This window comes from Myotis lucifugus, unplaced genomic scaffold (assembly GCF_000147115.1).
Source record: "Myotis lucifugus unplaced genomic scaffold, Myoluc2.0 scaffold_1, whole genome shotgun sequence".
NCBI lineage: Eukaryota > Metazoa > Chordata > Mammalia > Chiroptera > Vespertilionidae > Myotis > Myotis lucifugus.
Window position 1 is genome coordinate 19,368,308 of NW_005871049.1, and position 22,519 is coordinate 19,390,826.

The 22,519-nt window shown below is 38.9% G+C and overlaps 1 protein-coding gene across 1 annotated transcript in view; it reads right to left on the reverse strand.

Moving 5' to 3' along the window:
• Nucleotides 1-22,519, reverse strand: part of LRBA (LPS responsive beige-like anchor protein) — a 546,641-nt gene that overhangs the window by 461,204 nt on the left and 62,918 nt on the right. Inside the window, exons 10-17 of the mRNA XM_014455776.2 lie at nucleotides 21,657-21,854; nucleotides 21,342-21,475; nucleotides 16,538-16,646; nucleotides 16,069-16,221; nucleotides 11,193-11,361; nucleotides 8,628-8,707; nucleotides 7,246-7,308; nucleotides 6,010-6,107 (exon numbers count right to left, since the gene is read on the reverse strand). Coding sequence (XP_014311262.1) covers nucleotides 6,010-6,107; nucleotides 7,246-7,308; nucleotides 8,628-8,707; nucleotides 11,193-11,361; nucleotides 16,069-16,221; nucleotides 16,538-16,646; nucleotides 21,342-21,475; nucleotides 21,657-21,854 — 1,004 coding nt within the window. The remainder of the gene's footprint in view (nucleotides 1-6,009; nucleotides 6,108-7,245; nucleotides 7,309-8,627; nucleotides 8,708-11,192; nucleotides 11,362-16,068; nucleotides 16,222-16,537; nucleotides 16,647-21,341; nucleotides 21,476-21,656; nucleotides 21,855-22,519) is intronic.

Here is a 22,519-nt window from a genome sequence, read left to right on the forward strand (position 1 = left end):
CATCTGAATAGAACGGGAGGGAGGTGGCTGTAGGCTAGCTTGCATGGCGGATTGTTGTCCAAGATAGGAGTAAGATTCAATTGGGGGGATATAGTCTTCAGAAGTTGTGAACAATAGCTCATAAGCTTCTGCCTGCGAGTAGAAGATGTGTTTCACGTGTGAGGTACCAGGAACGGGGATGCTTAGCCGGGGAGAGGCGAGATTGTTACTCCCAGATAGAGCTGACCGGAGATGTATCTCTCTCAGTTGGTTCTTCGGGGAAGTCTGGCTCTGATATGTATTTAGCCAGTAGTCGTCATATTTTCTTGCTTTCAAGGAGGGTGGAAAAACACACTATATAGTATAACGAGACCAAATAAAAAATTTTAGTTAGGGTTACACACGGGGGGGGGGGGGGTAGTAAGGGGCGATCAGGCCAGCAGGGTGGGGCAGTTAGGGGTGACCAGGCTGGCAGAGTGGGGCAGTGAGGGGCAACCAGGCCGGTGTAGGGGGTAACAGTCGGGGGCAACCAGACTGGCAGGGGGGGCAGTTGGGGCAATCAGGCCAGCAGGCAGAGGCAGTTAGGGTGATCAAGCTGGCAGGGGGGGCAGTTAGGGGTGATCAGGCAGGCAGGCAGGTGAGCAGTTTGGAGCCAACAGTCCCCAGATTGTGAGAGGGATGTCCAATTGCTGTCCAACCGCCGGTTTAGGCCCGATCCCTGGGATCGGGCCTAAACCGGCAATCGGACATCCCGAGGGGTCCCGATTGGAGAGGGTGCAGTCTGGGCTGAGGGGACCCACCCCCCATGCACAAATTTCTAGTCTATATATCTAAAAGCCTAAGTGACTGGACGACCGGCCGGTAGCTATGACACACTTTGACCACCAGGGGGCAGATGCTCAACACAGGAGCTGCCCCCTGGTGGTCAGTGCGCTCCCACAGTGGGATTGCCCCTAAGCTGACAGATGGGCACCAGACGCCGGGCTCATGGCTGGTGAGCAGCTATAGCAGCAAGCCTCTCCTGCTGACACTCCCCAAGTGCACCTGAGCAGTGGCGGCAGCAGCAGGCGCAGGGGGACCGGAATGAGCAGGAGCTGCGCCCAGCCCTGGGCTCGGGCTCCTCCCCGGCCGCCTGCCGCTTCACACAGTGCGGGATTGACATGGACAGCGGGCTGGAGTCCGACAAGCTGGCGGGTAAGGCCAGGCTGTGCCGACGCAGAGTCCACTGATCCCTGCAGGCCAGGCTGAGGGACCCCACCAGTGCACGAAATGCACCAGGCCTCTAGTGTGAAATTAAAAGCACAATAGAATTTACATTAGCACACAAAAAAATGAAATACTTAGATATATAGCAACCAAAATTATGTAAGAAAACTACAAAAATAATGAACACAATCAAAGAACTACATAAATGAAAAGAAAATCCATGTTCATGGATAAGAACAATCAATATTCTCAAGAGCTCAATTCTTCCAAATTGACCTATAGATTCAATGTAGTTCCAATCAAAATCACAGTAAGTATTTCATGGATACAGACAAACCATTCTAAAGTTTATATGGACAGCAAAAGCCCAGAGTAGCCAACAAAATATTGAAAGAGAAGAAGAAAATTATAAGACCGATGCTACCTAACTTCAAGACTTACTATAAAACTACAGTAATCATGACTGTATAGTATTGCCCCCTCCCCAAAAAATACAGAAATAGATCAAGCAACAGAATAGAAAGCCTAGAAGAAAATTATAAGACCGATGCTACCTGACTTCAAGACTTACTATAAAACTATAGTAATCACGACAGTGTAGTGTTCCCCCCCCCCCAAAAAAAATTACACAAATAGATCAAGCAACAGAATAAAAAGCCTAGAAAGATACCCACATAAATATAGTCAACCAATCTGACAAGGGAGGAGCAAAGGCAATACAAAAAAAAAAAAGATACTCCAACAAATGATGAAAAAACTGGACATCCACGTGCAAATAAATGAATCCAGACACAGACCTTAGCCTTCATAAAATTAACTCAAAATGGACCTAAATGTAAAATGCAAAATTATAAAACTCCTAGAAGACAACACAGGAGAAAACTGAGATGATCTTGGGAATTGTGATCCTTTTTTAGATACAACACCAAAGAATGATCCAACAAGAAATAAAGTGGACTTCATTAAAATTAAAAAGTACTGCCAGAAACAACATCAAGAAAATTAGAAGACAAGACCGAGAAAAAATATTTGCAAAAGACACATCTGACAAAGGACTTATTCAAAATATACAAAGAACTCTTAAAACTCAACAGTAAGAAAACAAACAACCTGATTTAAAAATAGGCCAAATAACTTAATAGATACTTCACCAAAAAAGATATACAGATGGCAAATAAGCATATGAAAATATGCTCCAAATCATATGTCATCAGAGAAAGGTACCCAAATAAAGGATTTGTAATAGAGAATTGATGGGTGAAATTTATTATAACTAGGTCATTAAATTAGTTACTGTACCTAATCATCCAGCAAAATAGTTGTTAAACTTTTGTGGCCCAAAACCTTCTCATGAAAACAAAAGTACTGTTTTGCTGATAACAGTTATGCACTGAATGTGTGCCCACCCCTTATTCATGTTAAGGTCCTTAAGTCCCAGTGTTGTATTTGGAGATGGGTCAATTAAGACTAAATGAAATCCTATGAGTGGGTCCCTGATTCCATACATATACACATAAAGAAAAGGTTAAATGAACATATAAGTGAGACGGTGACTATCTGCAACCAAAAGGCAGAGCCCTCACTAGATACCAACCCTACTAGCTCCTTGATCTTGGACTTCCGATCTCTAGAACTGTGAGAAAATAAATTTCTGTTGTTTAAGTCACGTAGTCTATAATATTTTGTTATGGCAGCACAAGTAGACTAAAAAAAAAAAAAAATGAGGACTGGGGGTGGAGATAGTGTTATTATTAATAGACTAGAGGCCCGGTGCATGAAATTTGTGCACGGGGGAGAGGGGATCCCTCAGCCAGGCCTGCACCCTCTCCAATACGGGACCCCTTGGGGGATGTCCAACTGCCAGTTTAGGCCCAATCCCGCAGTCGGACAGCCCTCTCACAATCCAGGACTGCTGGCTCCTAACCACTCGCCTGCCTGACTGCCTGATCGCCCCTAACCGCTCTGTCTGTCTGCCTGATTGCCCCTAACCACCTCTGCCTGCCTGCCTAATCACCTCTATCCACCTCTGTCTACCTGATCGCCCCTAACCACCTCTGCCTGCCTGCCTGATCGCCTCCATCCACCTCTGCCTACCTGACTGATGCCCCTAACCCCTCTACCTGCCAGCCTGATCACCTCTAACCACTCTCCCCTGCCGGCCTGATCGCCCCTAACCACTCTGCCTGCCTGATCTCTCCTAACCACCTCTGCCTCGGCCCTGCCACCGTGGCTTTGTCCGGAAGGACGTCTGGTCTATCTGGTCTAATTAGCATATTACCCTTTTATTAGTACAGATGACAAAGATCTTCTATTAGACCACAGTAAAATACTACTGTTCTAAAACCTGAAGATAAAGCTACTAAACAATTTGTTCTTCAATCCTATATAATAAAAGCCTAATATGCTAAGTGTCCATTCGTCTGTTCAACCAATCAAAGCATAATATGCTAATGAATGCTAAGGCCGCTCAACCGCTCACTATGACATGCACTGACCACCAGGTGGCAGACCCTCCGACCAGTAGGTTATCTTGCTGCTGGGGTCCAGCTATCGAGACTGATCGAGACGGGTCAGACACGCCCTGGATCCCTCCCGCAGCCCTTCCCAACTGGCCAACCTCCCACATCCCTCCCAGCCCCAATCGGGCACCAGTGGGGTCCCTCAGCCTGGCCTGTGCCCTCTGACAATCCGGGACCCCTTGGGGAATGTCGGAAAGCTGGTTTCAGCCTGACGGCGGACTGACCGGTTGCTATGATGCGCACTGACCACCAGGGGCAGACGCTCAAAGCAGGAGCTGCCCCCTGGTGGTCAGTGCACTCCCATCGGGGGAGCGCTACTCAGCCAGAAGCCAGGCTCATGGCTGGCGAGCGCAGTGGTGGTGGCAGGAGCCTCTCCCGCCTCTGAGGCAGCCCTAAGGACTACCTCCAAGGGCTCCCGGACTGTGAGAAGGCACAGGCTGGGCTGAGGGAACCCCCTCCAAGTGCACAAATTTCATGCACCGGGCCTCTAGTAGCTAAATAATAGCACTAATTATACAAAATAGCTGAATGATTTGCCTAATCTCCCCTCAAAAATTAGGCCCGGCCAGTGTTGCTCAGTGGTTGAGTGTCAACTCATAAAAGAGGAGGTACAGTTCAATTCCCAGTCAGGGCACATGCCCGGGTTGCAAGCTAGATCCCCATTATGGGGCATGTAGGAGGCAGCCGATCAATGATTCTTTCTCATCATTGATGTTTCTATCTCACTGTCCCTTTCTTTTCCTCTCTGAAATCAATAAAAATATACTGATTTTTAAATATATATGTATTTTTTAAAATTTAAGTAGTAACAAAGCACGTACAATTAAAGATTTCTTCAAAAAGCAACACAGAAAATGAAAAGTTCCTATATCTTAACTCATCCTATCTAATAATAGACAAACATGGTAATTGACCATACCTCCACTACACTTCCAATTGACTAATCAGCAGGATATGCAAATTAACTGCCAAAAAAGATGGCGGCCGGCAGCCACACAGCTGAAGCGAACATGAGGCTTGCTTGCTCCAGTGATGGAGGAAGCCAAGGTTCCCCGCCGCCTGCTGCGGCCCAGCTCTAAGCTACACTCTAAGCAACAATGTGTCAATTATAGAAGCTAAATAAACCCCAGATACCTGCTTTCAGCCAGCCGGGGCCTCAGAGCTTAGAGCGCCAGTGTTGGCAACAGAGTTTCAATTATAGAAGCTAAACAAACCCCAGATACCTGCTTTCAGCCAGCCACAGCCTCAGAGCTGGAGCCGGGCCTCAGAGCTGGAGCCGGCTCTCAGCTCCAGTGACAGCTATAGAAGGTAAATAAATCCCAGAATAAAAAAAAAGAAAAAAAAAGAGGCTGGGCGCTTCAGTCGCCCGCCAGCCTAAAAACGGCCCTCAGCCGCTCACCCAGACTGGCCAGGCACCCCAGTGGGGACCCCCACCCTAAAGGGGGTGTGGCCAGCCTGAAAACAGCCATCAGTCCCTCATCCAGACTGGCCAGGCACCCCAGTGGGGACCTCCACCCTAAAGGGGGTGTGGCCAGCTGCAAATAGCCATCAGCCCCTCACCCAGGCTGGCCAGGCACCCCAGTGGGGACCCCCACCCTGAAGGGGGTGTGACAGGCTGCAAACAGCCATCAGCCCCTCACCCAGGCTGGCCAGGCACCCAAGCGGGACCCCCACTCTGATCCGGGACACCCTTCAAGGCAAACCAGCCGGCCCCCACCCATGCACCAGGCCTCTATCCTATATAATAAAAGGGTAATATACAAAATGACCCTAACAGCAGAAAGACTGGGAATGACTGGTCACTATGACACACACTGACCACCAGGGGGCGGACGCTCAATGCAGGAGCTGCCACCTGGTGGTCAGTGTGCTCCCACAGGGGGAGCTCTGCTAAGCCACAAGCCAGGCTGATGGCTGCCAGTACAGCGGTGGTGGTGGGAGCCTCTCCTGCCTCCTCAGCAGTGCTAAGGATGTCCAACTGCAGCTTAGGTCTGATCCCCGCTGGAAAATGGACATCCCCCGAGGGCTGCCGGGCTGCCAGACGGATGTCTGATTGCCATCTTAGGCCCAATCCCCTGGGGAGCAGGCCAAAGCCAGCAAGTGGTCACCCCCAAGGGGTCCCAGACTGCAAGAGGGCACAGGCCAGGCTGAGGGACCCCCTACCCCGAGTGCACAAATTTTTGTGCACCGGGCCTCTAGTTTTAAAATATAAAATCCAGTAATACTTTTCATATCTAAGACTCTATCATCTCCCCATTAATCTCTGATATTAAACATTAAAATTCTTGATATATTAAACTCTTACCGTAACCCATTCCTTTGGTCAAAAGCAGGTATCATAGAGTTAGGATGTTCTGACATTAAAGCAACAAGCAGCTGTAGGACATCCATTAGGTTGTCATCCTAAAATCATTTTAGAAGAAAAAATGTAATTAAAAAAAACAACTTATTTGAACACTAAATACTTTTAAAACAATAGAAATTTCAATTATAACGTAAGGTAAATTATTTAAAATGAATGTTTTATAAGAAATTCAAATTTCTAAAATTTACTTATTTTTTTTCCTTTTTATTGAATTTACTGGAGTGACACTGGTTAACAAAATTGTACATGTTTCACATGCACAATTCTACAGCATATCCTCTGTACACTATATTGTATGGTCATCACCACAAAAATGTACTTATTTAAAACACATTTAATCAGATTATTAGACTACATCTGACATGTATTACATTTTCCCAGTGCTAAAAAATAAAGGAAAAAAGCCCTTGATGGTGTTGCTCACTGGTTAGAGCATCAGCCCATTCACCAAAAGGTCACAGGTTTGATTCCTGGTGAAGGGCAAGTACCTGGGTTGCAGGTTCGATGCCTGGCTCCAGTAGGAACACATGCAGGAGGTAACCAATCAATGTCTCTCTCTCATGCAGATGTTTCTCTGTTTCTCCTCCCTTCCACTTCCCTCCCCCCCTTCCTTCCATCTAAAAAAAAAAAAAAAAATGGAAAAAATATCCTCGGGTGAGGATTAACCAAAAATAATAATGGAAAAAAAGATATATCAACCTCCTTTTCAATCACATAATTTTAAATACCATTACAAATGAGTTGTTTAACTTATCAGTATTTGAACATGCAAAATCAATAGGAAGACTGCTATGAATTTAAAATTCCAATCACTTTTAGTCATTTTACATCAACATCGATAGGCTGCCTTCTGCATGCCCCTACTGAAAATTGAGCTCACAACCTGGGCATGTGAATCGAACTGGTAACCTTCTGGTACATGGATCAATGTTCAACCACTGAGCCACACGGGCCGGGCTCTAACTTTAACACTTTTAAACTCTTTCATGATATTTCTGAGCCCTCTTGAGGTAATAAAAGCTATTTATATGAAGTTTGCTAAGATTTACTTCTAAAATACATTTATTCCCCATAATATGTATATCACTAATGAAAGATTTAACTTTTTTACTTTAAAAAAGCCTGTAATACAACTTCAAAAAATAAAAATCCCAAAATATAAAATTCAAATGTTACCTCATGCATAGTGAGTAGGTAATTAAGAATGGCCTGTAGTTCATCTTCCTTTACTCCAGAATCCTTTAAAAACATAATTACAAGTATCTTAAACTTGCATATAAAAATTTTTTGATAAAAATTTTACATATAGATTTGTCAACATAGTTGCTATAAATATAAAAAGATAATGTAATATAGAATCTAAATTTAAAATATAAACTGACAGATGCACTGAAGACATGCAAAATTCAAGACTGTAGGTTAGAAGAAGTCTGACATCAGTATTTGCTTTCCTCACCTTATATGATAACCTATCTAGTTAAGCTACAGAATCCTCAAGTAAGCTAGCAATACTTATTAATGATAACTAAAAATGTATTATCCATACCCATCAGTCCTCTAAATACAAAAGATAACTTTTCTATTTTTTTTTCTATTAAATTTGGAAAGTGAAAGAAACAGTTTCTAAAATTACCAAGTTAAAATGTTAGGCACTAAAAATGGAGTAGTAATTTCACTGGTAAAAACATTGGACTTTTAAATGAATATAGTATGAAAATTTTTAACCTAGTCTATCAATTATTAATCATAAAACTAACCTGCAATCTAAAAAATATAAGAAAGAAAATTAGGTAACAAGCAAAAACACACCAGGAAAGAAAAAAAGTTCAATTTAAGGGATAAATTTTTTAATAAATAAAAATAATGTATCTGATTTTGCAATATATACTAAATATATATATAAATTTAATATATATTAAATCAACTTACCACAATATTATGTGACAGCTAATAAAGCATTAAATTGTAAAGAACAAGAAATAAAATGATATAGGAAAATATTGAATAAAAAATTGGCAACAAATATATTTATATATTGCTGTCTAATAAAACCAAAACACCTTCCTTAAAAATAATACTAAATTTCACTCTATAATAGAATGAAATTGGTCAAAACATAATTATTTCTAAAGCCTGACACACCTACCTGGCATATTTATATAGGAAAATCATTTCTCAAAATCTAAATGTCAGCTATAAGGAACTCCCTAAAAATAAAACCTCCTTGTGTAGCTTTGTTGACTACTGCATGAAGCAGTACCAGAGAGAAACTAGAAACAGTAAATATCTGCTGAATGAAAGAATGAATACATTGAACTCCTACAGAAATTCATATACCATATATTACAATTATCTATCTCAGATTCTGCAATAATGTATATCTCTACATGCCCAAGAAAGATGAACAGAAAACAAACATAGATACAAATATTTTTCAAAGTATTTTCCAATGTGTAACCCTAATAACAGAGCAAATAAACCAAGAATGTATTTTATCTGAAATTATAAGTTAAAATACACACAAGCTATAATGCTATAGGATAAGAAAGTGAACTCACCCTCATCACTAACTGCTTAATGAACATCAATAAGAATGCTCTTAGAGAAAGTATTTCTTTTGGAGTAGGTCGTGGTCCATCTTTAAAAAAAACACACACACATTTAGTGTTTCAAATACCTCAAAGCTAACTATAAAAAATTCACTTTTCAAATAATGTTTCCACTTATTATAAAAAACATAAAGGCCAGTGCCCTAAAGAAAGACAAGCATTCAATCTCATATGCAACTGCATATATAATACTCCAAATGAACAAATTGGGTTACGCTGAAACTAGCTTGAAGTTTGTTTTTAAATAATGTCAAAGGAATCTCAAAACATAAAAATGAGGCAATAAAATTTGTATTCAATAATAACGTGCACTTATATTTTGTTTTAAAAGACTCACAATGACACTATGACAACATAAGTTTACCACACACACACAAAAAGTGGAAAAATCCAAACTGTTATGTGAATTTAGTATGGGAAAAACTTTTCTCTACTTTAGCACTGTTGTAAGCTAATACAAAAATCTCAAGAAGTATAACTCAACACAGCATCATTCAGGAAGAAGTTAAACATTATGTTGGCCACCTCTGACATCTCCTCTTCTTGAGCAACTCCTTGGTCACACATGGCTCACATTAAAGTCAATTTTCATGTCTCAAACATATAATTCCCAGAAAGCTTTTGAAACCAAATACCCATTGTTCCGAGATCCTAAGTGAGTACCTGTTTTCTGCAATTTTCCCCCCACTAATCATTATTTACAACTGGTTCCTAGACCACCAAAGCATAGGACCACCATGACCTTGAACAGGTCAATTAAAAGAGGAAGAAAATTATTTAAAATTTGTTCCACATGACAATTCCCAAAGAATAGGCTACAGAGTTACAGTAGAATCATAAAGTTTGTCCAGCTCTCTCACTTGAAGTCTAAGACGTTCCCAAGGTCACTAATCAGTTATAAAATCAAGGCCAGAACATAATACCAATGCCCAGGACAGTATATGATACATCTACAGCACCATGAAAGAGTCAGCAGGAAATTATGACCTAGTTCTAGATCTACCACAACCTTGCCAGCTCAAAGAGATCATATTACTTCTATATGTCCTTACAGCTTTCTAAATTACAGACAGAATATTATCTGAGAATAATTCAAGTTTATTTTGAAAGGGATAAAAAAAAAAAAAAAAGCACTGTAGCCCTGGCCAGTGTGACTCAGTTGGTTGAATGCTGTCCCATACACCAGAAGGCCTTGGGTTCAATTCTCGATCAGGGCACATGCCTACGTTGTGGGTTCCATCCCCAGTGGAGTGGGTGCAGGAAGCAAACATTGAATGTCTCTCTCTCACATTAATGTTTCTCTCTCTTCTCTTCTCTTCTCTCTCTCTCTCTCTCTCTCTCTCTCTTTCTCTCTCTCTCTCTCTCTCTCTCCCCTCCCTCCCTTCTTCTCTCCCTTCCTCAAATCAAATTTTTCAAAAACAGAAATTTTAAAAAATACTGTACAAATTTGAAGCCTCATCTTTGTAAATCACTGAACAGCCCTTTGAGTACAATCAGAATGTATGTGGTCTGACTCTCCAGCAACCATTTTCCAATTTCAACCAAGAGACCACAAGTTTTATTAAGGGACTGACACCGTCCTCACTCTGAGATCATGTGTTTCAGAGGCAGGAAGGGCCTCAATGTCTGGATCAATCTGATGAATACCTGCTACACAGATGGGCACACAATGCAATCAGAGCCAATGAGAAACAAAGACAATGAAAGCGACTTTTGCTGGCAATGCTCAATGCAGGCGGATGCTCTTTTGCTGGACTTGAAGTTATGAGGATGTGAAGGTGAAGTGGTGGCTGCTTGGTACTACCAAAGGAGAGAATACATGAAAACTGCCAACAGAGAACTGGGTCCCAGGGCCATACTCTGAACCCCTGTGCCAAGTTTTACTAAAACTGCCTGCTTAAATGTCCTTATTAACTCCCTATTACGATGTAAGCCAGTTTGAAGGAGGTTTTGCAATACTTAAAAACAAAAGAGCCACCAACTGTCAAAATTTTTATTTTGAACCCTTCCATGAACTCCTGACATGAATACTATTCTTCCAGTAATTTAGTCTCCTGATTATACAGGAAAATAATTACTGAAATGTTGTGATTTCATTACACTGTTTATTAGAAGCAGATATTCCCTACTTCTGCAAGAAATCTCCATCTCCCCCCCCCAAAAAAAATACTGTTTTCAATTATCTCACTGTGACAATTGGCACCAGCATCAATACCAGTCGCTAATGTAGACTTTCTTCTCATTTTCAGTGACTTAAAACTATCATTCTAGTCATAGTTGCTCCCCAGACAACACCAGCAAAAGTAGCATTCTTTTATAAAAGTAATAAGTTATTAACCTTTGGTAACCACGATTTAGGACAAACTATCAATATAATCAACAGACTAAAAGAAAATTTTACCATGATGAAATTTAGAAAAACTTCCAGAGTACTGTAACATTATTGGTTAAAAAAGAAAATAAAATCCTTATTTGCCATATATACAGCATAATACATTGACAGAGCTGCTATACCTAATCCTTTTGGGATGATGCCACTTCGATCCTGAGGATTCACTGCCCAGTAATAGTACTTCAGTGTATGCATGATGAGGAGCACTGTTCCAACTCTCCGGATGGTATTGTATATGTTGACAGTACCGATGAATTCAGTGGACAGGTAAGTATAGAGTGTTAGCTGAACCTAGAGGATGAAAATGAAGAGCTTAAATCAAAGGAGCAAACCAGCATTTTACCCATTTCCAGTTAATGTCCTCAGGCCGCTTTACTTAAACTGTATTGTTCCACAAAGCAAGATGCTGAGCTTGGTAATAACTTCCATGTTAATAAATATAACACATATCCACTGATATATACATGCAAGCATACAACAGTAGAATTATAAACACCCCAACTATAATTTCTGCAGTGCTAATGTTCTATGGGAAAAAAAAAACTGATTCTTACTCAACAATCAGCAATTATTCACGAGCATGTATAACTTCTTTATAATAAAATCACTACTTATGCTATGCATAGAGGTTTTAAAATCTAGAAATTTTCTGTTTTGGAAAAAATTAGAAGCTAGAATAACTCAAAAAAAGAGAAAAAAGTAGAGGTAGCTAAAAATAAAAGTAGATACTCTTTGTAATACTTTAAGCAATAAAAAAAATAATAATAAATAAACAAATAAAAGTAGAGATAAGTCAAAAGAAATAAACCCATATAGAAACATGTAAAGTCTACCTTAAGAAATATTTATTAGAAAAATAGAATTCTGCTTATTCTTACCAATATTGTAATCATAACATTAAAGTCTGTACACATGTTTATCATCCCTGTCCTCCAATTAGGAAAGATTCTACTAGGTTTCTTTCTAAATAAATAGTCTAAATAAAAACACAAGAATTTATTAACTTCAAAATATAAGTTCTTAATATGTAAGAAACAGAAAAAATATAAGTGGTGCCCCACCACTGAACACAGAATTTCAGTCAAATTATAGCTCTAAAATTCACCAATAATTACACTCTAGTACTTAGAACAACATAAGGACTGCTTTTGCTCTATTCTAATAACAAAATCAAGAATTTTTCATTTAATTGCCACTGGATATACCTTGTAAACTGCACAACTTTAAAAGTAGGATTTACATACTCTCCCCGTGGCCAAAGACCAAACTGTCCTGGTCATTTACAACTGAACATTTATGTTACCTTCCCTGGACATTGAAGGCATTTTCATTTTTAACCCTACAAAATACCTAATAATTTCTTTAGAGAGAGAAAATTAGGTGCCTATCATCCAGATGCCTGATACAGAAACAATCAAGGCTAAATAACTTAGGGAGTCAATCATTAACCATAAATGGTAAAGAGTGGCAGATTCTGAACCACTTAACACTGCGGCTTAGATGATTATAGTTTAGAAAACACTGTAATCCACTGATTTGCTGAAGATAACATTATTTTGATGTAGCTACTGCTGCTCAAACAAATAGGACCTGTTTCCCTGTTATTGAAGCTATTTAACACTTTCTGTGACAGGTTCAAATTCTTAACCATGCTATTTCAGTCATCCAGAAAATATTTAGATCCAACTATATGCAGAGCACTCCATTATGGAAATATGATGGTAGTTAAGATTTAAAAAATACACACAAATTTAAGTGAAAAACTATAGGTAATAAAGACACCCACTGCAACAAAAGAGGTTATGAGGCGATATGTATTAATTGCAAAATGAGTGGCATAGGGCTATTAAATACTATAAATTTAGAGGACAGAGAAATTATAGGATAAGCTAAAGTAGTCAAAAAAATCTTCACTAATAGAGTAGGTACTAAGGTAGACTTTGAAGCTGAGTAGGATAGGTAGACAGAAAGGGGAAATTTCAAACAGAAAATAATGGTAAATGATACAAAAGGTTCCCCTAGATCTAGAACAGCAGTTCTCAACCTGTGGGTCGCAACCCCTTTGGGGGTCGAACGACCCTTTCACAGGGGTCGCCTAAGACCATCGGAAAACACATATATAATTACATATTATTTTTGTGATTAATCACTATGCTTTAATTATGTTCAATTTGTAACAATGAAATTGGGGGTCACCACAACATGAGGAACTGTATTAAAGGGTCGCGGCATTAGGAAGGTTGAGGACCACTGATCTAGAACAATGATTCTCATTCCTGACTGCATTAAAATACCTGAAAACATTTTTTTTAAGTACTGAAGCCCTGTGCTCACTTCAACAGCACATATATTAAAAATACTGATGTCTGGGCCTTGTCTCACACCAATTAAGTCAGAATCTAGGGTGAAGGAGATAGGATTCTTTTCTTGCTTTTGTTTTTAAAAACCTCTCCTGATTCTATCAACAATCAAGAATGAGAACCACTGCTCGAGGATAAGTTTTTGGTATCTGTGTAGCCTTTGAAGATAACTGAGTTTTTAAGCTAGAAAGCCTACAAAGGAGAATTGGCCTGAAAACTTAATGCTAGAAAAGGGACTACTTTATACTGAAAACAATGGGAAACCATTACACATTTAAAGACTCAGAAATGACCTGATGAGAGTGGTATGTTAAAAACATACAGTAATTCTGGCCAAAAAGTGACAAAAACATGGAAAACTGGATAGAATTAAATAGCATATTGAGATAAGAATGAAGATCTCAAGATTATTCATATGCTAATTATGAATAAACCTTTCCTCATTCACTCATTATATAATCTAATGACCACACAAATTATGTGTTAACATCTACCTTTCCCATTAGACCTGAACTCTATGAGGGCAGGAATTAGATCTGTCTTGTTCAACACTGATTCCATATGCCCAGCATAAAGCAGCCATCAAGTGAAGGACTACTGTATACAAGAAAATCCATCTCTCTCACTAAAAAGACTGTAGCTAAGCACATCAAAGATAAATGGATATTATAAATCACTGTGAGCATCCTTTTCCAAAATCAAAGGTTGATTCATACATCTACCCCCTCAACATCAGTAATCAGAGGTGAAATTACCAAAAAGCTAATAAAGCTTAAACTCTGTGCCCACTCATCCATACAGGTTCCTTCAAGACTCTAAATCTAATTGTATATGCATTATGTCATATTCTTTTTCTTTTATTTGTTAATCCTCACCCAAGAATATTTTTCCATTGATTTTCTTTAGAGTGAGTATAAGGGAGGGAGGAAAGAGAGGAGAGGGGAGGGAGGGAGGGAGGGAAACATCAATGTGAGGATGTGAGAGAAACACATCAATTGGTTGCCATCTGCATGCACCCAGAACAGAGCCAGGATAGAACCTGCAATCCAGGTCTATGCCCTTGATCAGGAATCAAACCTGTGATCCTTTGGTGCAAGGGCCAATGCTCTAAGAATTGAGCCACACTGACCAAGGCTCATATTTTTCTTAAAAAGTTCCTCCCTCACCCAGATTGTATGACCTTCACGTCAAACAAACTTTGGATCTAGCCTTTGTTATAACTACATTTCTAATAAAACAAAAGTAGATATAACCCCTCATGGATACACAAAGAAGACGGCTAAAAGAGAAAGTTTAGTATTACCAAATCAACTGCAAATTCTAAAGAGGAAATTAAAGAAAATTATTAACAAGAAAAAGGTAACAAACTGAGTGTAATAATACTAGGAACTTAAGGAAATGATATAATAAAAATTTTAAAACATTTGCCTACAACTTAGTATTAATAACAGTCTTTTTGACCACATCAAAAGAGACCCCAAGCCTTACAAATATGCTGTTTAGTAAGAGAAAGACGTGTCTAGTAAAAGTTTAAAAAGTAACTTGAAACAATCCTTGTAAAGAAATAAGAGCAAGGGTCACAGAAGAGAAAAGGGTCAAATTTGAACCCCCAGATAAAAAGCTACAACCTCCAGCTGCCTCCTTTGATTATTTCCAAATGGCAATCAGAGTCAGCAGCTGTTTTTCTCTTTATCATTTGAAAAGACCAGCTGAAAATAAGATACTATGCCTCTAGAAAAAGCAAAAAGTCTGCAGACATTTTTTTCTGACAACTAGAATAAGTATGTGCCATTCTAAACAATGATAAACACTGCAAGTGGACCAAAAGGGAGAGATGGAGGGGGCAGAGAGAAAATTAATGGGTTTGAAGTAATACAGCTTCTAACAAAAACTGCAGATGAAACAGATGCAATTATGCAATTCAATAAAAATTTCTGTTTCAAGTTCTGCTTAATATTTTTAGGACAACTTAATACATTAGAATTTATCAAAGGTTTTATTTATATACTTTATCACAAATTGACATATGTACAATTATAAGTAATTGGTTTGTTGTTACAGTACTAAACAAATTGTGTCTAAATATAACTGTATTTAATAATTTGAATTAATGTGAGATTAAAATGATTAAATGAGACCAGTGTTCAAGTAAGGGTGAAATTTCAGCTGCATCGTAACAATTAACCTGAGGAATTCATCATGTTGATGGAAGGGATATGTGTGTAAAGAAGAGGGAAAGAGAGCACAGTGAGTTAAGGAATGAAAATATACTAGTATATACATATACATATATATTCGAAATAGAACAGAATGTAGTTATAGAAACATTACAAAGTTGGAACTGTCCAACTTTGATTCATATTTAGTAATTTAAAGTCTTTCTGAAATAAAATTTTATTTGATATAACACCAGAAAATAAAGATTATAGCGGTTTTTAAAAAATATTAATGTTGCTTTTAAATAAAAGAAAGAATATACTGACTTGCAAATTTACCTTAAAAAATATACTTAGTCAAAAATGAACTCCACTGAAATCTTACATAATAGCACACAAAAGGATTTTAAAAATCCTCATTTATCACTCAATTATAAAAACTTGAAGCCACTAAAACAAGTCAATATACACATATATATTACCTTGGCTGGGGTATGAATCCATATAGCTGGGTTAAGAAGAATGTGATCACACAACTGCTTAAGTAGGGGCATCCCATTCTGCAGATTACTCAGATATTTTGAAAATGCAAGGCAAAGTTCAAGCACTGCTCTGCTGACATGGGATTTGGAAGACTGCAAGGTAAGATATTTCAAAGGTCACTATCATCACAAGGCAAGGTAAGTAAATTAAAAGTTGCTAATATCAGAAAAATGTTGCCCCACAAGCTATGCTCTAAGTTAAAGATGACATAAGACTTAACAACTTTTCTTTCATAAAGCAATGGGGGGCAAGGTAAAAACAACAAAAGGTTATTTTAATTTAGGTAATTCTACATAACCAAAGAGACACTTGGAAACCCTTGCAGACCCAGTTTCTCAGCCACTTAGGAGACCAAGTCATGGGCTACAAATTAAGAATCAGACATGTAAAAAGCATTTCATACTTTACCTTTTCAAGACTATATCCTATTACCAAAAAGCCCTTGCAGGCAAGCATCTGCTCCTGCATGGCAATTGAATTCTTCAACAACTCCATGATAAAAGACAGCAAAGTTGAACTGGAATAAGAAAAAGACTATGGTTTAAAAAAAAAAAAAAGTGTGGGTTGTTTTTTTTTTTAAAGGTAGATAGATAAATCTTAATAAAAGTTCTCTATTTCAAGGAAATATAAGTTCTACTAAAACTGCCTCAACATTATTCCAGGACTAGAATTTTAATGTAATTAGGATTTACTCAAATACTTATTTCCTATATTATATCACAAACATGTAAATAAGTGAATTACTTAGAAACAATATGACAAACATGCACGAAAAATAAGTAATGGCCAATAACAATAAAACAGCGAACATTAAGTATATAAAGGCATTAAAAAAGATACATGGAGCAAACAGACTAGGGTAGAAATCCTCAAAATGTGTTAGGATTGGAGGAACCAAGATGGCGGCATAGCTACACACCTATACTTGCTGCTTCACACAAGCAAATCAAAACTACAACTAAAAGACAAAACGGATATCATCCAGAACCATGGTAAGGTTGGCTGAGTGGAAGTTCTACAACTAGAAGGAAAGAGAAAAGCGCATTGAGACGGGTAGGAGGTGCAGAGGTGCGAAAGGGCAGAGGTACAGAGAGGTGCGCGCGGAAAAGAGCTGGCAACTGGGTACACTGTTGTCTTTTTCAATCGGGAGGGAGATACAAACTCCCGATTGCTCTGAACTCCAGTCCCAGGTGAGACTCTGAGGACCCAAACACATATGGGGAGACACTGGACTGTCTGGCATCAGGACAGGAACACAAGGGCGGCTTCGCAAAGGTGCTTGCAGAGATCACTATTCCTGCACGGGGCCACAGGACACAGAGAGCCAGGGACCTCTCTGATGCAGGGCTGAATGACAGCCATTGCTGTTTGCTCTGCCCTGGTGATTCCCTGAGACCCCGCCCCACACAATTTACAACCCCACCCAAGCTATAAGCAGAGGCTTTTGCATATGAATGGCCTGTTCTTTTGCAATCTAAAACCTAACAAATTGCTGCTGAATCAAAGAGTGCCAAAGATTCCAAAAGAAGGCCTAAGGGTCTACAGCAGCTTCCATTGGTTCACAGCTGGGCCTAATCTGAGCACTTCCAAACTCCAAACAAAGAGGAGGAATCTGCAGATCTCTCTGTAGCTCCTGCTGGGGGGCTTAGGCAGTGGATGACTTTGCACCTCCTTGAAGATCTAAGAGCCCGTGTACTCAGTGGTCAGAGTGAGACCATTCAGATGACAACTCTTCACATCCATAAGAGACACACTCAGGGGGCAGACTCAGTGAGCGCCAAAGCCCCACTGAAGCAAGTCCTGCCCCATAAGGGTGTCTCCAGCACAGCAGTTCTTCCACTATAGGCACGGCTGGTCCTCACAGCCAATTGGCCTGGTGGTCAATTCCTCCCAGTGATACCAACAGCAATCAAGGCTTAAATACAACAAGACGGTGCACACAGCCCACAAGGAGGTGCACCAAGCGTGTCCACCTCAGGTAATTAGGGAAGCTGAGCCACTGGGCCCTACAGGACACCTAGCACACAAAGCCACTCTATCAACACAGAGAAGCAGCCAAAATGCGGAGACAAAGAAACATGTCACAAACGAAAGAAATGGAGGACAGCAAACTACTGCATAGAGTTCAAATCCATGATTATAAGGTTACTCAAGAATCTTCTAGAAACCCCCGAGAAATTTAGTGAGACCCTTAAGGATATGAAAAAGGACCAATTAGAAATTAAGCATACACTGACTGAAATAAAGAATAATATACAGAGATCCAATAGCAGACTAAAGGATCCCAAGAATCAAGTCAAAGATTTAAAATACGAAGAAGCAAAAAACACCCAACTGGAAAACCAAAAGGAAAAAGAATCCAAAAATATGAAGATAGTGTAAGGAGCCTCTGGGACAACTTCAAGCGCACCTACATCCGAATTATAGGGGTGCCAGAAGGAGAGAGAGAGCAAGATATTGAAAACCTATTTGAAGAAATAATGACAGAAAACTCACCCTACCTGGTGAAAGAAATAGACTTACAAGTCCAGGAAGCGCAGAGAACCCCAAACAAGGGGAATCCAAAGAGGACCATACCAAGACACATCATAATTAAAATGCCAAGGGCAAAAGACAAAGAGAGAATCTTAAAAGCAGCAAGAGAAAAACAGTTAGTTACCTACAAGGGAGTACCCATACGACTGTCAGCTGATTTCTCAACAGAAACTATGCAGGCCAGAAGGGAGTGGCAAGAAATATTCAAAGTGATGAATAGCAAGAACCCACAACCAAGATTACTCTACCCAGCAAAGCTATCATTCAGAATTGAAGGTCAGATAAAGAGCTTCACAGACAAGAAAAAGCTAAAGGAGTTCATCACCGCCAAACCAGTATTATATGAAATGCTGAAGGGTAGTCTTTAAGAAGAGGAAGAAGAAGAAAAAGGTAAAGATAAAAATTATGAACAATTAAGTGACAACAATTACATATCCATCAACAAGTGAATCTAAATATCAAGTGAATAAAAAAAAATCTGATGAACAGAATAAACTGGTGAATATAATAGAATCAGGGGCATAGAAAGGGAGTGGACTGACAATTCTTGGGGGGAAGGGGGTGTGGGGGTGCGGGAAGAGACTGGACAAAAATTGTACACCTATGGACAAGGACAGTGGGGGGTGTAAGGGCATGGGGTGGGGTGGGAACTGGGTGGAGGGGAGCTATGGGGGGGAAAAAGAGGAACAACTGTAATAATCTGAACAATAAAGATTTCTTTTTAAAAAAAGTGTTAGGATTCCAGACTGGCCTACTTTGAATAGAGCACAGGGTTCAGAAAAGAGAATATAAGAAAGTAAAGTTGAGCCTGGCCAGGTAGCTCAGTCGGTTCGAGCATCGTCCGAGCACATACAAAAATAACCAATGGATGCATAAATGGTGGGATAACAAATTTATCTCTCTCCATCCTTTTTCTCCTTCCTGTCTCTCTCCCCCTGCCTCTCTCTCCTTAAAAATCAATTAAAAAAAATAAAAAACATTAAAGTTGAAGACAAACTGAAATCCTCAAACACTAAGAATTGTGTTCATTATCCCAACAGGAAAATCAGAATTCAACAAGCAGTTGAAAAGACTTTTAAAATTGAATAGCCATGCTTCCATCCTCACAACTTTTAGAGATACCTGAAATGGAATGAAATAAGGTCAGCTGTTGCCTTTTTTCCGAAGGCTCTGAGACTTTCCCACAAAAAAAGAGAAAACATGACTGGCAATCAGCCTCCTCCACAAAATTGCTTTTAACGATCAGCAATTCCAATAAAGATGCAGAAGAGAAAAAGATAACCAATTAAAAAAATAATAACTAAGCTTTATAACAAAGATTTTAGACCAGGATGTAAAAAAAAAAAAATTATGAAGTAGTAATATGTCAAGAATCATTTTCACCTTCTAAAATCAACAAATACTAGATTTGATACTTCATTCCTATTTAAAAAGAAAAAGTCATGCCGAAACCGGTTTGGCTCAGTGGATAGAGCGTCGGCATGCAGACTGAAAGGTCCCGGGTTCGATTCCGGTCAGGGGCATGTACCTGGGTTGCAGGCACACCCCCCGTGGGGGATGTGCAGGAGGTAGCTGATCGATGGTTCTCTCTCATCGATGTTTCTAACTCTCTCTCTCTCTCCCTTCCTGTCTGTAAGGAATCAATAAAATATAATAAATAAATAAATAAATAAATAAATAAAAAGAAAGAAAGATAGAAAGAAAGAAAAAGTCATTTTGTTTCCTAAAAATACTCTGGAAAAAATTATTACATTATTAAATATATACAGTGGTAGTAGACTTCAAGTTATATATAAAAGCAAAAATCAGAGAAAGATTTTCAAAAGGGACAATGGGAAACTCCTCTAAATTACTTAAATAATAAATTAAATGTAATTATTTTACTGTAAATAGTTTCACTAGACTACAGAATCATGAAAAATTCATTTAGGCATCCTCTTCAAAGCTTTATAACTTGTCCTAGAATTAATAAGTCTCTGCCTTTTTAGACTCAAACACTACAATACAGGAGACAAAATGTACCAAACAAACAATCTAATAAAAAAGATTAAAGCACCTATTGTATAACATCAAAATTTTAGATTTTAATTACATGCAATCAATAAATATAAAAGCTAAATTCCCATGTCATTGCCAAATAACAATTTAAAAATTTTTAATTAGATTATACAAAAATTAATTTATTTCTGATAAATCCATTATTTCTAACTTTATTAAAAACAACTTTTTATTTTTTTAATATATTTTTATTGATTTCAGAGAGGAAGGGGGAGAGAGAGAAAAACATCAATGATGAGAGAGAGAATAATTGATTGGCTGTCTCCTGCATGCCCCACACTGGGGATCCAGACTGCAACCCAGGCATGTGCCCTGACCGAAAATCGAACTGTGACTTCCTTGTTCATAGGTCGTTCCTCAACCACTAAGCTATGTCAGCCGGGCAAAAAATATATATATATTATTAGAGCTTCTATATTTCCTACTGATAAGGAATAATTTAAATCAATACTATTATTATTGATATGAATTTGTAATAACATTTATAGTTCACAAGTTTGTTTGAATTATATTCTTTTTTTAACCATACAACAAACTTAAAAGGCAGAAAATTACTGTGCAACTGGACGATAATGACAATAACTTACAACAAATTAATGAAAATAACAAAGGCACTCACCATATAGTCAAGTCAACCTCCTCAGATAAGTACTGCCTATAATCCAACTGTGCAAAAAGCGGAAATAGCACTTGTATCCCTCCAATTGAATGCATAGCACTTTGGATGGAATGTGTTAAAACTGCCTTCACATCCTTATAAAATAGAAGAACCATAAACATTCCAATGATTTCGTTTCCAAAACAATTAAAAATAAAGCATAACAGGGACAATAGAATGTTACATTGCATGTATTTAATAGAAGCTACCAAACACACATCAATAAAACATCAAAAGTTACCATTAAAAATATTCTTAAAAGATTCTAGCTAGTACCTGGAGCATGAGTGCATGTGGTGAATGAACAAAAATTGAAGGGTTGTCCTTAGGGGATGATTCCAGGCAAAGCTGGGCATCTGTAGCACGTGGATTGTATGTGAATGCAATGGCACTAGAGAGTTTGCCATCATACAATAAAAGTTTGTGATGCTCAGCAAGGAACAGATCACTTTCTGTTTTGAATTTAAATGTACCCTAAAAATAAAAAAGTAGAACAGTTAAGATAGAATGCCACAAAAAGAAAATCCAGATACAAAGCACCACAGATATAAAAATTTAAGGAGACACACCACTGATCATTTTCCTAACACTATCAACTAGGACGAGCTTGCACATTTAATTCTGAAGTGGACTGAATTCATGTTAAAAATATAATGGAAAAATCTTATATTTTAAAAAACTGTAAAACAGTATATACACAGAGTATTTTGTCTTTATTGTGTCATTATTTAAAATCTTTGGTAAAAAGCACAAAATATTTAAGATGATAAATTTTATAAGTCTACTAGAGGCCCGATGCAAGAAATTCATGCACTGGTGGGTGGGGGGGCTTCAGCCTGGCCTGTGACCTCTCACAGTACAGGACCCCTTGCTCCTTACCATCCACCTGCTTGCTGCTCCTTACCGCTTGGCTCACTGCTCCTTAGCAATGCTGCAGAGACGAGAGAGAGCTGCACTCCCTCACCGCTGCTGCGCTCACCAGCTGTGAGCCCAGCTTCTGGCTGAGCAGCACTCCCCTTGTGGGAGTGCACTAACCACCAGGGGGCAGCTCCTGCATTGAGCATCTGTCCCCTGGTGGTCAGTGTGCATCATAGTGATGATCGTTCTGGGTGTGCCATCATAACAGTGTAGGCTTTTAT